We start from the raw sequence: 16,514 nt of genomic DNA, 5'->3' as shown, positions 1-16,514 counted from the left end.
TAGCAGTCTGTTTATTCAAAATACTTTTAAAAACCTTGCTGTTTTCATTGCATGTCTTTATCGTTGGTTTTATTTTGTGATGAAATAGAACAGCTTCAGCTCACTAACAAACCTGAAAATATGTGCATGAAAGCATGGGATTGTCCCTTGTTTTAAGCACACTTCATTTTATAACAATACCTATATAAGGATATTTGCTTTGATAAATGCCATAGAAAAATATTCTGCTCTTGATTATGAATAAATTTACATTTATGTAGACTGGGTATGCATTCATTTTTTCTTAACATGCTCTTGAATGTTCTAAATATTATACCACAGAAAATAAACTACCTTCAGGTCATGACAAGGATCTGACTTGAACTTGAAAAAACAAGGATATTCAGTCTAATTAAAGCTTAGATTCATGTTGAAATTAATTCATTTGTGCCTAGATATTTCAGCATAGTAAATTGTATAGCATACAAAATAGCGCCATGTCCGAAACTAAGGCAGTACTTCAACAAGCATGTTATATGCCTTTATAAGCAAGCAGGGCAATCAAACAAATTTGTGCTGTCCTCCTCTCTGCCAAAGCTCTTCTCTGCTCCTGCCCAGCTCCTGTACACGGGGGAACAGGGAGAGACAATCAGGGGAGAATTAACAGCTAGAATCTGGGACTGCTTCTTTTGGTGACTTTGCTTTGGGATATGTTAAAATAAGCAAGTGTTGTGTGGACTTTGTTTTTACTTCATCAAAGTGTACACCTTTTCTAGAAGTTACTGAATACATTTTTAGTATTCCTAAATTAACGTAGAAATTCTCATTTCTTTTGAGTTTTGTTTATTTAATATTTACATTACATCAGCGGTAACTAGAAAGTAAGAAAAGATAATTTCTTCTGCTGATGAAGATAACCAGATTTACCTGGATAAAATGCAATGGTCTGTGATAGACAGGTTAGAAAATCTAAATGTCCTTGCAGCTTTGAAAATTGCAAGTCTAAAAGGGCATGAAATGCCCAGTATCTTTCAGGTGGTGATAGGTTTCTTAAATCATTTGGACCATTGTATTTAAAACTTGTCAGACTAGTCTGAGAAGAATGTAATATTAGAGATTTTCAAGTTATGAAGCTTAAATATAGCCAAATGTTACACTTGATGAAAGGAAGACAAAATAACAACAGCAAACACACCCCCCACCCCCCACCCCAAAACAAACCAACCACAAAACACACACACACACCCCAAATCAAGCACATATACATCTGGAAAGAAATGTTAATATTTAGTGTTTAATATATAATTTGATCTGAATTTTGGTAAAACTTTTCAAGTAAAAGCAGCAATAGAATATCTTCAACAGTATAAACTTAACTAAATGTTTCCTTTTTTTTTTTTTTTTTTGTTAAAAAGAAGTATTTCTATCAGCTAGAACCTTTTTCTTTTCCTTGTTTCACAAGTAATAATAGTTTTGGTTTGTATCCATGCAAAAACTAGTTTTGGTTTACATGGGAAATAAGTTGAGTTAAATAAAGTAGCAGCTTTGATCACAGGAATCAGGATCCACATCGGAATTTGCAGCACCTCACAGGCTGCTGGCTTTAACTTTTGTGTGACGCGTTAATATAAGCACGTTAAATAAAATTAAAAAAATGTTTGTCCTTGCATGCTGTTACCAATTTTCACAATTGATTACTGCCTTTAGTATGTAGCAATTGCATTCATAAATGAGAGCAACAGCTTTTAAAAGCAAATCTAATGTATCTTTCCAAAAGTCAGCTGGCGAGTTCTAAGATCATGTCTCTGTGGATTAGTGTAAAGGAACTTGCTTTTGCTCTGTTCATGCTCGAAGCTGGCTGGGTGTGAGCCACACCAATCTGAAAGCAAATGAAAAGCTGAAAGGCTGCATTTAGTAGCTGGGATGGCACATCCCTTTATATGACTTGACTGTTTTTGTGATTTACCTGTTAAACAAGTATCTCCTCAAGGCTGTGTTGTGTGGGTACACTAGCTCAGGTGATAGCTGGAAAATCACTGTGGTCTTACATGGTTTGTATCTGTCCCTTGGCTGTCTACACGCTTTGCCTTTTTTTCAAATTTTGCCTCCAATGTGTTCTTGGTGATGTTCGGAATAGCACAATGGGGCTCAATTGAGGTGTAGGATTTCATAGCTTTGAACATCACTGGATGTTATTGCCAGAGTCCCAGAGATGTCCAGTCCATTTGGATATACTGATCTAAAACCCCACTATTTAAAATACAGATGAGCTTTCTTTCACTAATTTTCATTAGAAGAGTCAGAAAATTTGTATCCCACCAAGATTCAGAGATACAAAAATTAAACTTCATGAAATTCAAGAAATAAATGAATGGGAAAGCCCTTACCTTGAGTTACCGAGCCCCTTGAGTGAAAAAGCCCTCCACTGAGGAAGTCTTGGTGTGGTATTTGTTCAGCGAGGCAGAAAGGAATGTACAGTGAAGAGGCCTTACAGAGCTGTTCTTTTTGGCTTCTTTATGAAGCCAGTAGATGTGAAATCATTTGAAGAATAGCCTGCCTTTGCTGGAAGGATGATGTTCTTAAATCTCTTCCTTATCAAAATGCTAACAGTTGTTTGAGCATCCTTCTAAGCTGATTTTTTTTTTCCTAAATGCTATCATGTTTAAAGTAAATGCCATTTTCACGTGTTCCCAAAACTGAGGCTGGATTCTTTTATCTTTATTTGATAGCCCAGACTGAACACAGGGAGTCATTCTGTAGTTGTGCTGGAAGTGCAATTTCCAGTGAAATCAAAACAATCTTGGTGTGTAAAATAGCCTCTCATTTACAAACAGTTCTTATTTTTACCCATGGGGCTAGTATAGACTTTTGGAGCAGGGTAGGAAATATGTTGACTGCTCCCTGATTTGAAACACACTGGGAAATGGGAAATTGAAGTTAATCCTTTCAGATAAAATATACTATATTGAAAGAAACATTTTATTCCTGAAGAATTGGGCAGCAAGGTTATTTTTCCTTTGTGTGCTGATGATCCAGAGCAGGCTACTTGTCCACTTCAGCACATGGCTTACTCTTAAAAACACAGGTGATCCCGTAAGTTTTAATTAAGAGTATGTCTGAATCTGAATCTTTGCTGAATTCAGCTTTTGATTTATTGCTTAACAGTAAAATTAAAAATAAACAATAAACTAAACCAAAAATCTTTAAATCCAGTACAGAGTTGATGTATTCCTGTATAAATATATTTTTTTAACTTCTGTAAGAACTCCTGTCTCTTACTGATCTTAGTGCAAGTAATTGGAAAATGTGCACACTTAAGGACCATAGCTACCTAGTCTTATGTTTGTGCATGTAAAACTTTAATAGCCAGTTATATAGGGCAATATGCAAATTTTGTAACACATTGTATTGTTTCATAATCAAGCAAAATATAAAAATCCTGTAATCAATCTTTTCTTTTCTAGCAACTGAAATACAAATGATTTGAATGTTATCCATAAGCATGTAATAATAACTGTTACATATTGATTTATGATAGAGTGGGTTTTCACTTTTTTAATTGCATCTGCACACCACGCTTCTGTGCTGTCATGAAGTGCAGGACTGTCTGAATGGCTGTTTTTTTCTCAATGATTATTCATCAAGATAACTTTTTAAGTGTGTTGCAGGTTTGTCACTATATTCTATGTCTGGAACTTGTAAGAACTTTTCAGTCAATTCCAGAAGAGTTTTGCACTGTAAACAATATATGTAGTACTGTCATTTTCTTTAGCTGCAGCTGCAAAAGCAGTGGAAATCTAATCGTGCTTATGACTCACAGTCAAATGAAAAATGCTGCACGTCCAACAGTAGTACAATGTTCTAGCTAGATTATACCTGAAAGCTAAATACCATGAGTAGCACATCTTGTTATTTAAGAAAAGAAATAAATCTATGCTAAGAAAAAGTATCTTCCATGAAAAGCATAATTTACTAAGTTTAGATATGTAAAAATTATAAAACTTTACAAAAAATCATGGCTGAAATTATCGGTATTAGATTGAAATATGTTTATTTGTTTTGATTCATATTTTAAGGCTTGCACTGGAGGTGGATGTTCAGTAAGCGAAGCTAGCAGAGCTGTAACAGATGAGAGTACACCAGAAGGTGTTCCTGCTCCAAAAGCCCAGTCATATTCATCCGACTCCTTTAACATCTCATGGACTAAGCCTGAGTATCCGAATGGTAAGTGAACTCTTTTAGCCTCAAGTTAAAAAGATGATTAGTAAAGGTAAATTAATATTCTAAATGGCAGCTTATATGTGGTGCTTAATTTTTAATGATCATTTTAGCACATAAAATACCTGAGATAGTATCATTGTCTGCAGCTAGGAGATTGTGGGTTTCAGCCTATTGTACAGTTTCAGTGGCTCAAAAGTGCTCCCTTTTGATAGTTCTTGTGTACTGCATCTCATTGTTTAATGTTTTCCAGGACAACTGAGCTGAGGAATAGGCTTTCTTGGAGAGTTTCGGTCTAGGGTGTTCATTTCACCCTCCAATTAAACATTAATTTCTTTTATTTGATTGCTATGTAATAATCATTAGATTTGTGTTCTACGTAATTGTCCTGAAGGTGCACATTTCCATGGCTGTGGAAGTTAAATAATAAACTTTCTTTTGTTTAGAAATATTTTCCATTGTGAAATACCTACCTGTAAAACTTTTGGACATATTTTACATTTCTAATGGTATTGCATAGTATCATATGACCTCGGAATTCACCTTGATTTTTTTATCATGCACGTAACAGTTTAAATCACAGCAGAGGACGCTATGCAGAAATTGCTGAATTTAAAGCAACAGAAATTGTTTTCTTCATTAGCTTATCATATTGATATATATAAATTATTTTTCACAGTGGTTTCACATGAATTTACTTTTTCCCCTGCAAGTTTTTCCCTGCTTTCAGTTGTGGTAGAGCACATCCTACCTGTACAACTTTATTACAAGGTGCTTTCAATGATTCCGCAAAAACTGCTGATTGTGAAGTCATACATATATGTGATATTCTATAAAGTCTTACATCAATTTAAGAAAGGAGTAAGAGTATGTCATCTGCTGTTGAAGAATTTATTTAATAATGGTTCTTTATGTGGGAGTCATATTGGAAGACTGCCTCCTAGCCCCTTAGAAACATTCTAACCCTGTTTCTAAAATCCCATCAGCATATGTGGCAAATGCTTAGAGGAAGGCAAGAAGGAAGGAACAAGGGGAGGGGGAAGGAGGGAAAAGGGGGGAAGGAAGGCTGGAAGGCCATGTGTGTAGCTTAGTGGATAAAGTCTGAATAATTTTCAGAGGAATGGGCATTTTTTACATGTAATAGTTCATGTCAGGATCTGATTCTGTTATCATTGCATTGTGGGAAAAAAAATCCAAATAGTTTAGAGCGTGGTTTAACTATTCAAATAAATATATATGTTTATGTACACATATCCACGGCACAGGATAAAGACCTATAGTTTGATAAATAAATTTTCACAAGCTTCCTTTAAAACAACTAGAAGTTGGGAATACATGACTAAATTTGCATGCTGTATCTTGTTAATAAAGAATTTACTATGTAGAGCTTGGCTCTCCTTTTAAATTTAATAAATAGCTTGTTAGGAAACAAATGAGGGTGGTGTTTCAGACTTAAGGAAGAGTGGCTGGAAAGCTGCCCAGGGGAAAAGGACCTGGGGGTGTTGGTCAACAACCGGCTAAACATGAGCCAGCAGTGTGCCCAGGTGGCCAAGGCGGCCAACAGCATCCTGGCTTGTATCAGAAATACTGTGTCCAGCAGGACCAGGGCAGTGATCACACCCCTGTACTCGGCACTGGTGAGGTTGCACCTCAAACGCTGGGTTCGGTTTTGGACCCCTCACTGCAAGGGCATTGAAGTGCTGGAGTGTGTACAAAGAAGGACAGCAAAGCTGGTGAAGGGTCTAGGGAGCAAGTCTTATGGGGAGCAGCTGAGGGAACTGGGGTTTAGCCTGGCGAAAAGGAGGCTTGGGGGAGATCTTATCACTCTCTACAACTATCTGAAAGGAGGTTGTAGGGAGATGGGTCTCTTCTCCCAAGTGACAAGCAATAGACAAGAGGAAACGGCCTCAAGTTGCTCCAGGGGAAGTTTAGATTGGATATTAGGAAACATTTTTTCACCAAAAGGGTGGTCAAGCATTGTACGAGGCTGCCCAGGGAAGTGGTAGAGTCCTCACCCCTGGAGGTATTTAAAAGATGTGTAGATGCGGCACTTAGGGACATGGTTTAGTGGTGGACTTGGCAGCACTAGGTTAATAACTGAACTCAACAATCAAAGATCTTTTCCAGCCTAAATGATTCTACGCTTGTATGAAGTACAATATATAGCTTGTTAGGAAAGCTTTGAGTCTGAACTGGATGAACAACAGATGTGATAAAAATCAGGAAAGCTTTATTAAGGAAATTATATTCTGTCCCTTGCGCTTCATCCATAGAAACTGAAAGTTTCAACAGCCTTGATGACAACACTGTTCATCTCTGTATTGGGGTTTTGAACAATGCATTTAATTACCCAATTTGCTATATAGCCTACTCCTCTGCAATCCTGTATACAACCTGTGTAGACCTCCTAAGTGTATTTCTCCACTTTAAAAATGTTCTTTGGTATTTTCACATCTTCTTACCATTTGAAGCCAATAGAATATTTTTCCCTCGTTACTGTTATTTTTTGGTAATATGTGGATGCCATGCATGTTGCTCGTAGAGGGTTTTCCTTACGATCAGAACTGATGGAAGGGATTCAGCAAAGTCAGCTGCTGCTGCCCTGCCTTGCAGGGAAAGGCTGCTGGTTTTCACCTGTGTGCTCTTGCTGAAGAAGTTGAGTGAAGAAGTTGCTACCACATGAGTGCTTGGCAGCCAGAAGGGCATTAGGGGAGTGGGGACTTTGGTTTTTTACCATAGCATGCTCATACTTGCACAATGGTCGAGAAGGGATATGCAAATTTTCTCTCATTTTTCTTCTTTCTTTCCCCCATTTTTGGGCGAGTTTCAAAAAGATCACGTAACTGAATGGCACATTTTCCCATTCTCCTATTTCTTTCTTTCCAATTTCCCATTTCCATTCCTTTCCTTATTTCATAAAAATATATTTTTAAAAAGGCTCTAAAACTTTTCACTGAGCAACTGCTTAATCAGGAAAGCTTGCATTGTTCAGTGATTTTTTTGTTCATTCTCAGCATATCTTTTGGGCTGCCTAGTGGCCATGTCATTTATAATCGCTCTCTGTGTCAGTATTGTAAGATTGTATAGGAGGCTGAAAAATATCATAGTTGAGAAGACTGAAATATGAGAAACACCAGGAAGAAGGAACTTTCTTTTTAAATTTTCTTACTTCAGCATTTTACTGATGTATTCTAATAGTCAGATAGAAGTTCTAATGTAGTAATATAGCTCTTTTTTTTTTTTTTTTTTTTTTTTTTGCAAAAAGGTAGAAACTGTTTCCCATTTCTGACTTAATTGGTTGAAACTTGGTGAGTTTCAGTATCCCAGGTGCAACTAGTGCTTTTTGAAATTACTGAACTTGGCTTTTTTTCAGATGGAAACCTCAGAATTGCCAGGATTTGCATATCATACATCGTCACCCCCTTGGTAGATCTCTGGGGCTATTCCTCTCTCTCCTTCCTTCTTTCTTCTGATACTATATGACAGAAGTTACTGTTTATTTCCATGGGCTGGGGAAGCTTGTTAGCTGTTGCTGATGTTGAATGGGTGTGTAGGCTGACTGGGGGGTTGGACAGCACAGACTGTGCTATCGTCTTTTGATATATATGGTGTCCAGCTGCTTGCTACCAAACAGAGAAAGTGAAGGGGGATTAATATGCTATCCTTGAGGCCAAAGGTGGCAAATAGGATTAAAGGTTACTTGGCTTCTTCATAAGGATGGCTCAATGGGGGAAGTCAATCTTTGAGATAAGGGACCGTCTAGAAGTCAAAGGCTAATGTTATCCAAACATAGATATTGAATTTCTGGTCCCTAGTTTTGGTTGAATTTAAGGCTGATTTATGTTATTTTGTGAAAAAAAATCCTTTCATAGAAAATGGGAAATGATAGACCTAATTCTTTATTTAAAGTTGCTTCAGAAATGTCCTTTATGTAGCAGATGTAAAAAAACCAACCAACCAACCAACCAACAAAAATAACACACCCCCCCAAAAAAAACAACCAAAAACCAAACCCAAAAACAACAAAACCCAAAGAGACATTTGGAAGATGGTATGCTGCATATATTTATAATATGCACATTTTATTTTGTCTTATTTTCAAACCAACAATAACAAGGTTGATGGGATGTGGCCCAGAGGTATGCCACTTTAGAGCAGAACCCTGCTCTATTTCTATCACATACATGTCACATAAGCAGGTAGTGTAATACAAGCCATATTGACCATTTAGCTGAAGGCAAGATATGGAGAGGCTTGTGAAATGGCATGTGGCATCAGATATTCTGTTTTGAGCCTTCACTGTTCTAGTGGCCTCAGTAAAGTATCGTGTATTCTTCAGAACATATCCATTACAGTCTTGCCGTATAGCTTGAGGTCTGGCACTTTTAAAATCGGTTCATATAAAAAAAGTGATTTTATCTTTTTTCACCACTGAAAATTTTCCTTAGATGGTCACTTTTCAGAAACTTCACTTTTCTTGTATACAGGTAATAGATAAAATGAAGTCTTGAAAGGGACTGTATCTTCCCAGGCTATATGGAATCTGTATGGGAAATATTAGGTATAGGAAAAACTGATTTATAGAATTATTCAGTGAACTAATCCAGTACTTGTTCCTGCAAATCCTTGTGCTTGTGAGAGGTGACTTCTGTTTGTAGTCAGTGAAACTGATGTAGGTAAAAGTATGTTTGCTTAAGATTTGACCTCTAGATTGTACCTTAAAAGTAAAGTGCTTGTAGCATTTTAGATTCAAAACCTCTTTTCATCTTTAATGTCTGGAATATCATTGACAGATCATATGGCCTTACCCAGGGAGGGGAGAGGAGGAAGAAAAAGGGAACTTTCTTCAGTTTAAACTTCATTTACATTGTTGGATTTCTTTTCAAAAGTGAAATGTAATTGTACTATAGTCAATAGAGATTTTTGTTTTCAATGAAAACAAGATTCCATCTGGCTACCTAGACTTACTAATTATGAAGAAATGGTCACCATGAAAAGATGCAGTGTGTCACTCATGAAGCTTTGTAAATCACAAAAAAGTGCTATACTCTTCAATATTTCATGGATGGTAAACTTCAGGAATATCTAGCATGTCTTCAGAAGTACGTAAACTTTGGTCCAACTTGAACTTCTCTGTGTGCTTTGGAAACATATACTGGTGAAATAGAGAGACTAAGTTATTTATCCCTGGCTAAAAGAATTATTGCCTAATTTATAAAAATTACTTTACATATCAAAGTCAGACACTAGCCCTTTTGTTCTGAAATGTACCTTTTTCTTTCCTTTTGTTCTGTAATTTTCTCCATAGGAGTCATATAAGGCAAAGGCATAAGTAAAATCAAGAGATAATGGAACAGCTTATTAGAGATTATTGTTCTCTGACAGTACTGGGAGGACTAAGAAAAGCTCACAGCATTGACCACAAGCATAGTGTAGATGCTACATAGTGCTGGGTTTTAGGAACACTTTAAAATAACAGTGTAGTCAATTAATACTGAGTTATAGTGCAGATCCCATAGAGGTACATGAGACACCCACGTTAGTATCAAAGATCTCATTATGATTCATGCTGTTACCATAAATATCAAAGGAATTAATAATGATTTGTCAATTACTTTAAAGGGTTAGTGCTACTGGTATAGGTACTTAAAGTATTTGAGTCTTGTCTTTTTTCCCTGTAAAACACATTCTTAATGCCAGCATTCACGTTTTTCTGAGATAATATTTTTTAACATACATATATAATTTGTTTATTTAATGTAGGGCAAATATCAACCATTAATGCCCTTGCTTTACAAGGAACTAGACATGGAACCCCAAGTGATTTTTGCTTTAGGAAGCCTGTCAAACGTGGTAGGATTGATAGTGTGAGATTTACCAGGACTTCCTCCCACACACACGTCACTGCTGTCTGACTTGAGTTTAGCCTCTCACTTTTCTGGAAGAGAAAAGAATCAAGGAGTCTGTGAATCTCTTCACCATACTCAGCTCTGCATTGCTTTAGCATATAAATCTTTTGAAGTATAACTCTTCAAAGCTCAGCTGAAACAGTTGTGTATACACGTTTATTTACGAAGCATTTCTCCATTCAGCAGAGGGGAAAATCTTTTCTCAATTTCAAACAAAATCTTCCTCAATGTACTTTCAAGCAATTCAGTTTTAAGGGAAGAAAGGATGAACTGAACTGTATTTTTACAATACAAATATGTTGTTTATAACGGAAAGATTAGAAGGCATCCTCTGAACTGAACTCACTTTTAATGAATCCAATAGCTTTGCATTTATTGGTCTTAAGATTTCACACTTAAACAGCTTTCAAAAAAGGAGAATATTCAGAAGTGAGAAAGGTGGAGGAACAGTCATGAGAAAAAGGATTCCTGTGCAAGATCAACTTCCACAGTCTAAGCAAATCTGTAAAATTCAGCCTTTAGATGATTAAATTCAAAACATTGTTTATGTGTAAGTCTGTACAGGATTCATGCTATCCTGTCATGCACCTTTGGAAGAGCAGAGATTTAGATTTCCTTATAAATGACCCAAGCAATCACCTGCAATTTTTGAGCTAGATTTAGCCAGCTACACCAGAAGGAATGTTGTCTTTTCTGTCTAAGAATCTTGCAAATAAAAACATATTTGCAAATATGTTTTCTTTCTTTGAATTGAGTAGGTCAGGAATAGTTTACTTCAGGAATTTTTCTACAGCATACTGAGAAGGAAACAGCCGTCCATACTGTTTTGTGGTTTTGTTTAGAACAGTGGGTAAAACTTTTCCAAAAAACCCCAACCAACCCAAATTAATGAGGTATCTAGTTTGCTGGCAAAATGCAGAAAATGTAAGAGAATTAAGAATGAGTATCAATAAGGTGTTTTCTGTGACAAGATTATTTGTTACCTATTTTTTTGTAGTTATAGAACTGGCCTGAGTTGTCCATCGAAGTTTCAATTATATTGTAGATGACTAATTTTCTTCTGATTCTAAAGCTGTTAAGATGTGAGATGTTTTTGTGTGTCTTTCCAGTTCTTGTTTTGATAGCCATATGCAGAGTAGGCTGTGAAATAGAATTGCCTTAGTTTTCCTGATTCCAGGATGATCTTAAGTACTATTCAGAAACAACTTTGTTAATGGGTAATTTTTGGAACAGTGTAAATTGTTTTCAAAAGATGCAACCCACTTGCAAGGTTTTCAACAGTTAAAGGTGGGAGAGCATGTTTCTTCTAGGTGTTGTATACACAGTCCTGCTAAACACTTACCGGCTTAACTGTAAACTGAAATACTGATACTACTAATCTTATGTCCGTAGCATTAGTTTTCTTCTAAACTCTGTAGCTCTTTAGATATTGAGTGACTGCTATCACATTATTTTATAGGTATTATTACTAGCTATGGATTGTATATGGATGGCATTCTGATGCAAAATTCATCACAGCTAAGTTGTTATGCTTATGGACTTGCTCCTTGGAGTCTGCATTCCTTCAGAGTCCAGGCATGTACTGCAAAAGGTTGTGCTTTGGGTCCATTGGTGAGTACCTTAATTTGCATTCTGGGAATGTAATAAATGTCAGATGACAGTGAATATCAGAGTAAATGGTGATGATTCACTCTGGTCAGTACTAACCCATCTGGCAAAATGTGACATTTAAAAAGAAATCCTGTTTAAAAGCTGCTAAAGATTTGATAGGTCATTGTTAGGCACTATGACAAAGTAGAACATAGGTACAGTGAAGAAAGGCAGAATTTGAGGCTGAAACACACATTATTGAAATTAAATAGAGTTAATATGTTTGAAAGGTGCAGATGTGCTTTAGCCAGATTTATAAGGACGTATATAAAGAAAGAGTTACTGTTCCAGTAATGAGCAAATTTCTAGCTGCCTGACTGAAAGGACTGACATTAATTTGAGAATTGCAGAAGTCAGAGTGGCAACAGGAGCAAGGAAAATATGGTGATTCGTAAATATCTTTTGAATGCAAGTATGTGATCGAAATATTATACTGGACATATTTTAACAGTCTTGTTCGACACCCCATTTTTTCATGATTTGAGAATACAGGAATATTAAATTTGACATGTGAAAAAGAATCCTTCTGAGGCTTCTTTATTTTGTTAAAGGTTTTTAGATATATAGCTGAACTGATAAATCCAGTATAATTTCATAGTACTGTAGCCGATGAATAACTGGAATAATATCTGCTGTGCTTGGTTTTGTTTTCAAACATTACTGAGAAAGAAACCTGTGATAATTCTGAGATATTTTTTTGTTTAATTTGGCTTTGCATACACTTTTAATTTTGCTAACAAGAAAAGAAAGACAAAAAGGAAAAAAGGAAGATTTAAGAGTTTTTCATGTTGTTCTCTTTATTTTTCCATCATAACTTATAATACCATATTTTGTGGGGTGGAAAGAACCTCCAGGTTTTATTTTTTATGATTATAATTAGTTAGTCACATTTCCAATATTCATTCCAAGATTGCTTTCCTTCAAATGCTGGTAACATTGTCTATCTGTAGAAGACTAAACTTTATAACCATTAAACATTTTATAGCTTGCTCTGCTTTGAAGGATATTTACTCTTAAAAGCTTGAATGGCTTTTTCCCAGTTTTTCTTGTACATTTTTTACAGCTTCACATATACCCCAAAAGAAAACCTTGTTTTAAGGTATTCGATGTGCAATAGCCTAATCCATTGTGTTAGTAGTGATGTTTAAGACAAGTCGTTACCAGACTTTGCATGCAGATGAAATATGTATGTTTTCAGTACTTCTGTCCTATCAAATAGGCAGCAAAAGTACAGAACAGAATGGCAGTAGTTAGGGTTTTAAAAATATTTTTAGTAGCCTTTTTCCACATCTCTGCTGAACTACAGACTAATAACCTGACTTTTAAAACAATTCAAAGTAGGGGTCGCTGTAGCTGATACTCATCTGCATCCCATGATCAGTACGCAAACTGTTTTCCAAAGCCAGTGATCCATCTCTAATCATAGGAATTGAAGTACAACATCTTTATTTAGGCTCACCTGAGTGCTGCCAGGAAGTTAAAGCACTGCATCTTCATTTTATTTTTTGAAAGATTTTTGTATCAATTACAGAATAAACCCCACACTTAAAAAAAAAAAAAAGAAAAGGAAAGGAAATGTTTTGCCTCTACTCTAAATAGTATGTGAAACATCTCCCAGCAGTAAACTGATATGCTTCCAGCTATTTTTGTTGCTGATCTTGTGCTTAATGTGCCCTAAGTGATGAACGAATGCTGTATGACTATTCTAAATATGGGATTTCTCCAGCTTATGTTTTTGAAGGTGGCTCTGAAGATCTTAATCAATTATGAGAGCATTAGCAGTTTTTCAGTAATATTTTTATTTGGGACAGATAGTTTTTGTTTAACTTCTTTTTCCCAGTGACTATGATTTATTTTCAAGTGAAATGCAAATTGGTAACATGTAAATTAAGAAATGCTAAATTTTAATCTCTTCTTAGTAAAGCGAAAATATTGCTTTTGTGTCTATTCCAATTGATTTTTGTTGCTTAAAAAGGAAAATGTTTCTTAAAAAGAAAATATGGTTTTTCAAGAAATAGTGTAACTTCTAATAGATTTTTTTTTAGAGGAATTCAGGAGATCTGAAATTCTACCGGTTTTGAAATGTTACCTTGTAAATATCTTGTATAATAAATGGAAATGGTCAACACTGAATATTTGTCATCTAAACCAACTGTTATTAAACTTAAATTTCAGGTTTTTAGCTTATGTGTATATTAGGACTTTTTTTTTTTAACTTAGTTGTATGACAGCATTTTCCCAATACTAATATCATTCCTATTTTTGATTGTGTTACTTATATGATAGCATAGTATTTTTTATTATTAATAAACACATCTGAAAATATCACAGATTTGTGAACAAAATAACATTTAGAAAAATGGCTATGAAACAAGTTTTCTGTGCTATGTGTTTATTTACAGAATGTACATTTACACAAAATATTATTTTCAAAATACACTGCAGAGGTGTAGCTGTAGAGAATAGTACATGTACTGATTCTAAACAGTGTTTCAATACTTTTTATACTCAAAAGAATAGCAGATCATAAAAGAAGGCTAAAGACACAATACTGCTGTTGCAGCTGTTTAGCATGTGGTATAGATTGCTACAAATCTGTACCGTTTTAAGAATATTTTAATTCTCTTCTGTAGGAAAAATAGTTGGTGTTCACTTCTCCATTTTTCTGATGTGGTGAGATCAGAGTATCTGCATTTAGCAGCAAAACTACAGGAATTTATTTTAGTTTAGAAAGCATGGTTTAGTCAAATTCTTCCATAAGGATGGTTTTGACTGAAAAATCCAAATAATCAATGTGGCACTGATCCAAAAAATCCATGAAGCATTTGTTTATCTTTAAGCATGTACTTTGTTGGCTTTACTGCAACTGCTCACCTATTTTAAATATAAGGGTGTATGAATATAGAAGCACGTGTACCTATACTGATGCACATCAGTGCCTGGCACTTGTAAACAATGAGCTTTCCAAATTTTACATTATAAAAACTAAAACATTCATGTTTCAAGGACAGAGAAATATGTCTAGTTATTTTGATGACAGAGCAGGTGTGGCAGATTTAAAAATAGCATTTATTAGCACTCCCATGAATTGGCTGCTGTGAAGCACTTCGAAAGGTGTGAAACCATCTTATACTTTAGAAAACACCAAATAAATAATGTATGACAAACAAACTTGTTGCCATAAATAATGTAATAGCAAATTATTTTGTTCCATAGCACTGAATGTTTACTACAAGTTGTGAAATTTAAATACTAAATTCCTATAATATTGAATGAATATTTATTTATTTATATTTACAAATCTTTCATATTCACTATGTTTTCCAGCTCTTTTATCATATTTTGATTTTTCTTAAATATCTACTTTTCATTGCAACTTAAATTTGTTCGGTGAATTTAGAAGTTAATTCAGGGAGTAACCAATATTCCACAAAGGATATTCTTTCCTCTATCAAATATCTATAGTAATCTATTACAGTATTTCAATGCATGTTCCTTACAGTTGTCTTTTAAAATGCAGAAACTGAAAAATCTGTGATCTTCTATTACTGCTTCCTCCCCTAGTGCTGACAACATCCATCCACATGAGTTGCAATAGTGTTTTCAAGAAATGAATCTTTTGTTCTTTTCCAGTATTTATTTTCCGTTCCTTACAGGGATCTCTGTATAAAGTATGTTAGTTGCTGGATAGCTTCAAACAAATGTAGATGAAAGTAAAATGCTTAAAAACTAGGACACTTGCAGTGTTAATATTATTTTTTTTCCTGAAGAAATAACTTTTCTTACAATTTTGCATTTGTCATTCCTTCTCTGTTTGTAAGCTATGGGAGCAAACCTTGATCTTGATCTCATGGTTGAACTTACAGGTAGAAGCTCGGACCATGGAAGCTTCCCCCGAGGGGCCAGTTGATATATTTGCTACTGTTGGTGGGTCCAGAGAAGTTCAATTAAAATGGCTCACCCCAAATAAACCTAATGGAAAACTGACCTACACAGTCCTTGTCACTGGTCCCTTCTATGCTGATCAAGGTACTTTTTTTTTTTTTTTTTTCCTTTATAGTAAGTCTAATGATGACATTGGTATTCCATTTTAGATTTTTTTAAATTCCTTTAGCACTAAATTTTTTGGCTTTTTTTGCCAGTCCATTGATTATTTTATTATTATCAATTTTATTCTTTAAGAACTGCCCCTTTGATTTATGGTGCTTTACATTTGTACAAACACATAAATTGGCAAATAAAGATAAGCCCTCTGCACTCATTTAGTCTCTAGATATACACATGGAGTCTTATCTCACAACCTTCACTCAGATAAGGAAGCTGTACTCACAAAATTTCAGTTGGTTTGCTTATATAAGTGGGAGCCATTCATGTGAACTGTTCATAATATGGTTGATCGTGGGTATATTTGAAATTTATATAAGCTGCTGTAAAGAAGTACGGTTTGCAAACAGCCAGCTACCTAAAATGTATGCAATGAGATAAGGTATTTATTCCTAAAACAAAGGAAGGAAGAGAAAACCACCTCTTTCTATAAAACAGACTCATCATACGATACAAAAGCCTGAAAAGTAATAGTTATCTGTCAAACCTTATTGTCGTGGGCTGCTGTTTTGTTTCCACTGGTTTATGTTGTGGGCTTTTTGGATTATTGCTTGGTTGTTTGGTTTTTTTTTTTTTTTTTTCCTCTCTTTTAAACCTAAACATAGCAATGTGGTCTTGGGTGAACATGTTGCTACATCACAGCAGTTAGAGTTA

The 16,514-nt window shown here is 35.1% G+C and overlaps 1 protein-coding gene across 1 annotated transcript in view; it reads left to right on the top strand.

Annotated features, from left to right (window-relative positions):
• USH2A (usherin) overlaps nucleotides 1-16,514 on the top strand; it is a 397,508-nt gene that overhangs the window by 204,726 nt on the left and 176,268 nt on the right. The window contains exons 34-36 of the mRNA XM_080408501.1: nucleotides 4,056-4,203; nucleotides 11,566-11,717; nucleotides 15,623-15,785. Of these exons, the coding sequence (XP_080264627.1) occupies nucleotides 4,056-4,203; nucleotides 11,566-11,717; nucleotides 15,623-15,785 (463 nt within the window). The remainder of the gene's footprint in view (nucleotides 1-4,055; nucleotides 4,204-11,565; nucleotides 11,718-15,622; nucleotides 15,786-16,514) is intronic.

The sequence above is a fragment of the Falco punctatus genome (assembly GCF_963210335.1).
Source record: "Falco punctatus genome assembly, chromosome: 12".
In the NCBI taxonomy this organism is placed as follows: domain Eukaryota; kingdom Metazoa; phylum Chordata; class Aves; order Falconiformes; family Falconidae; genus Falco; species Falco punctatus.
This window is presented reverse-complemented; position numbering and strand designations above follow the sequence as displayed.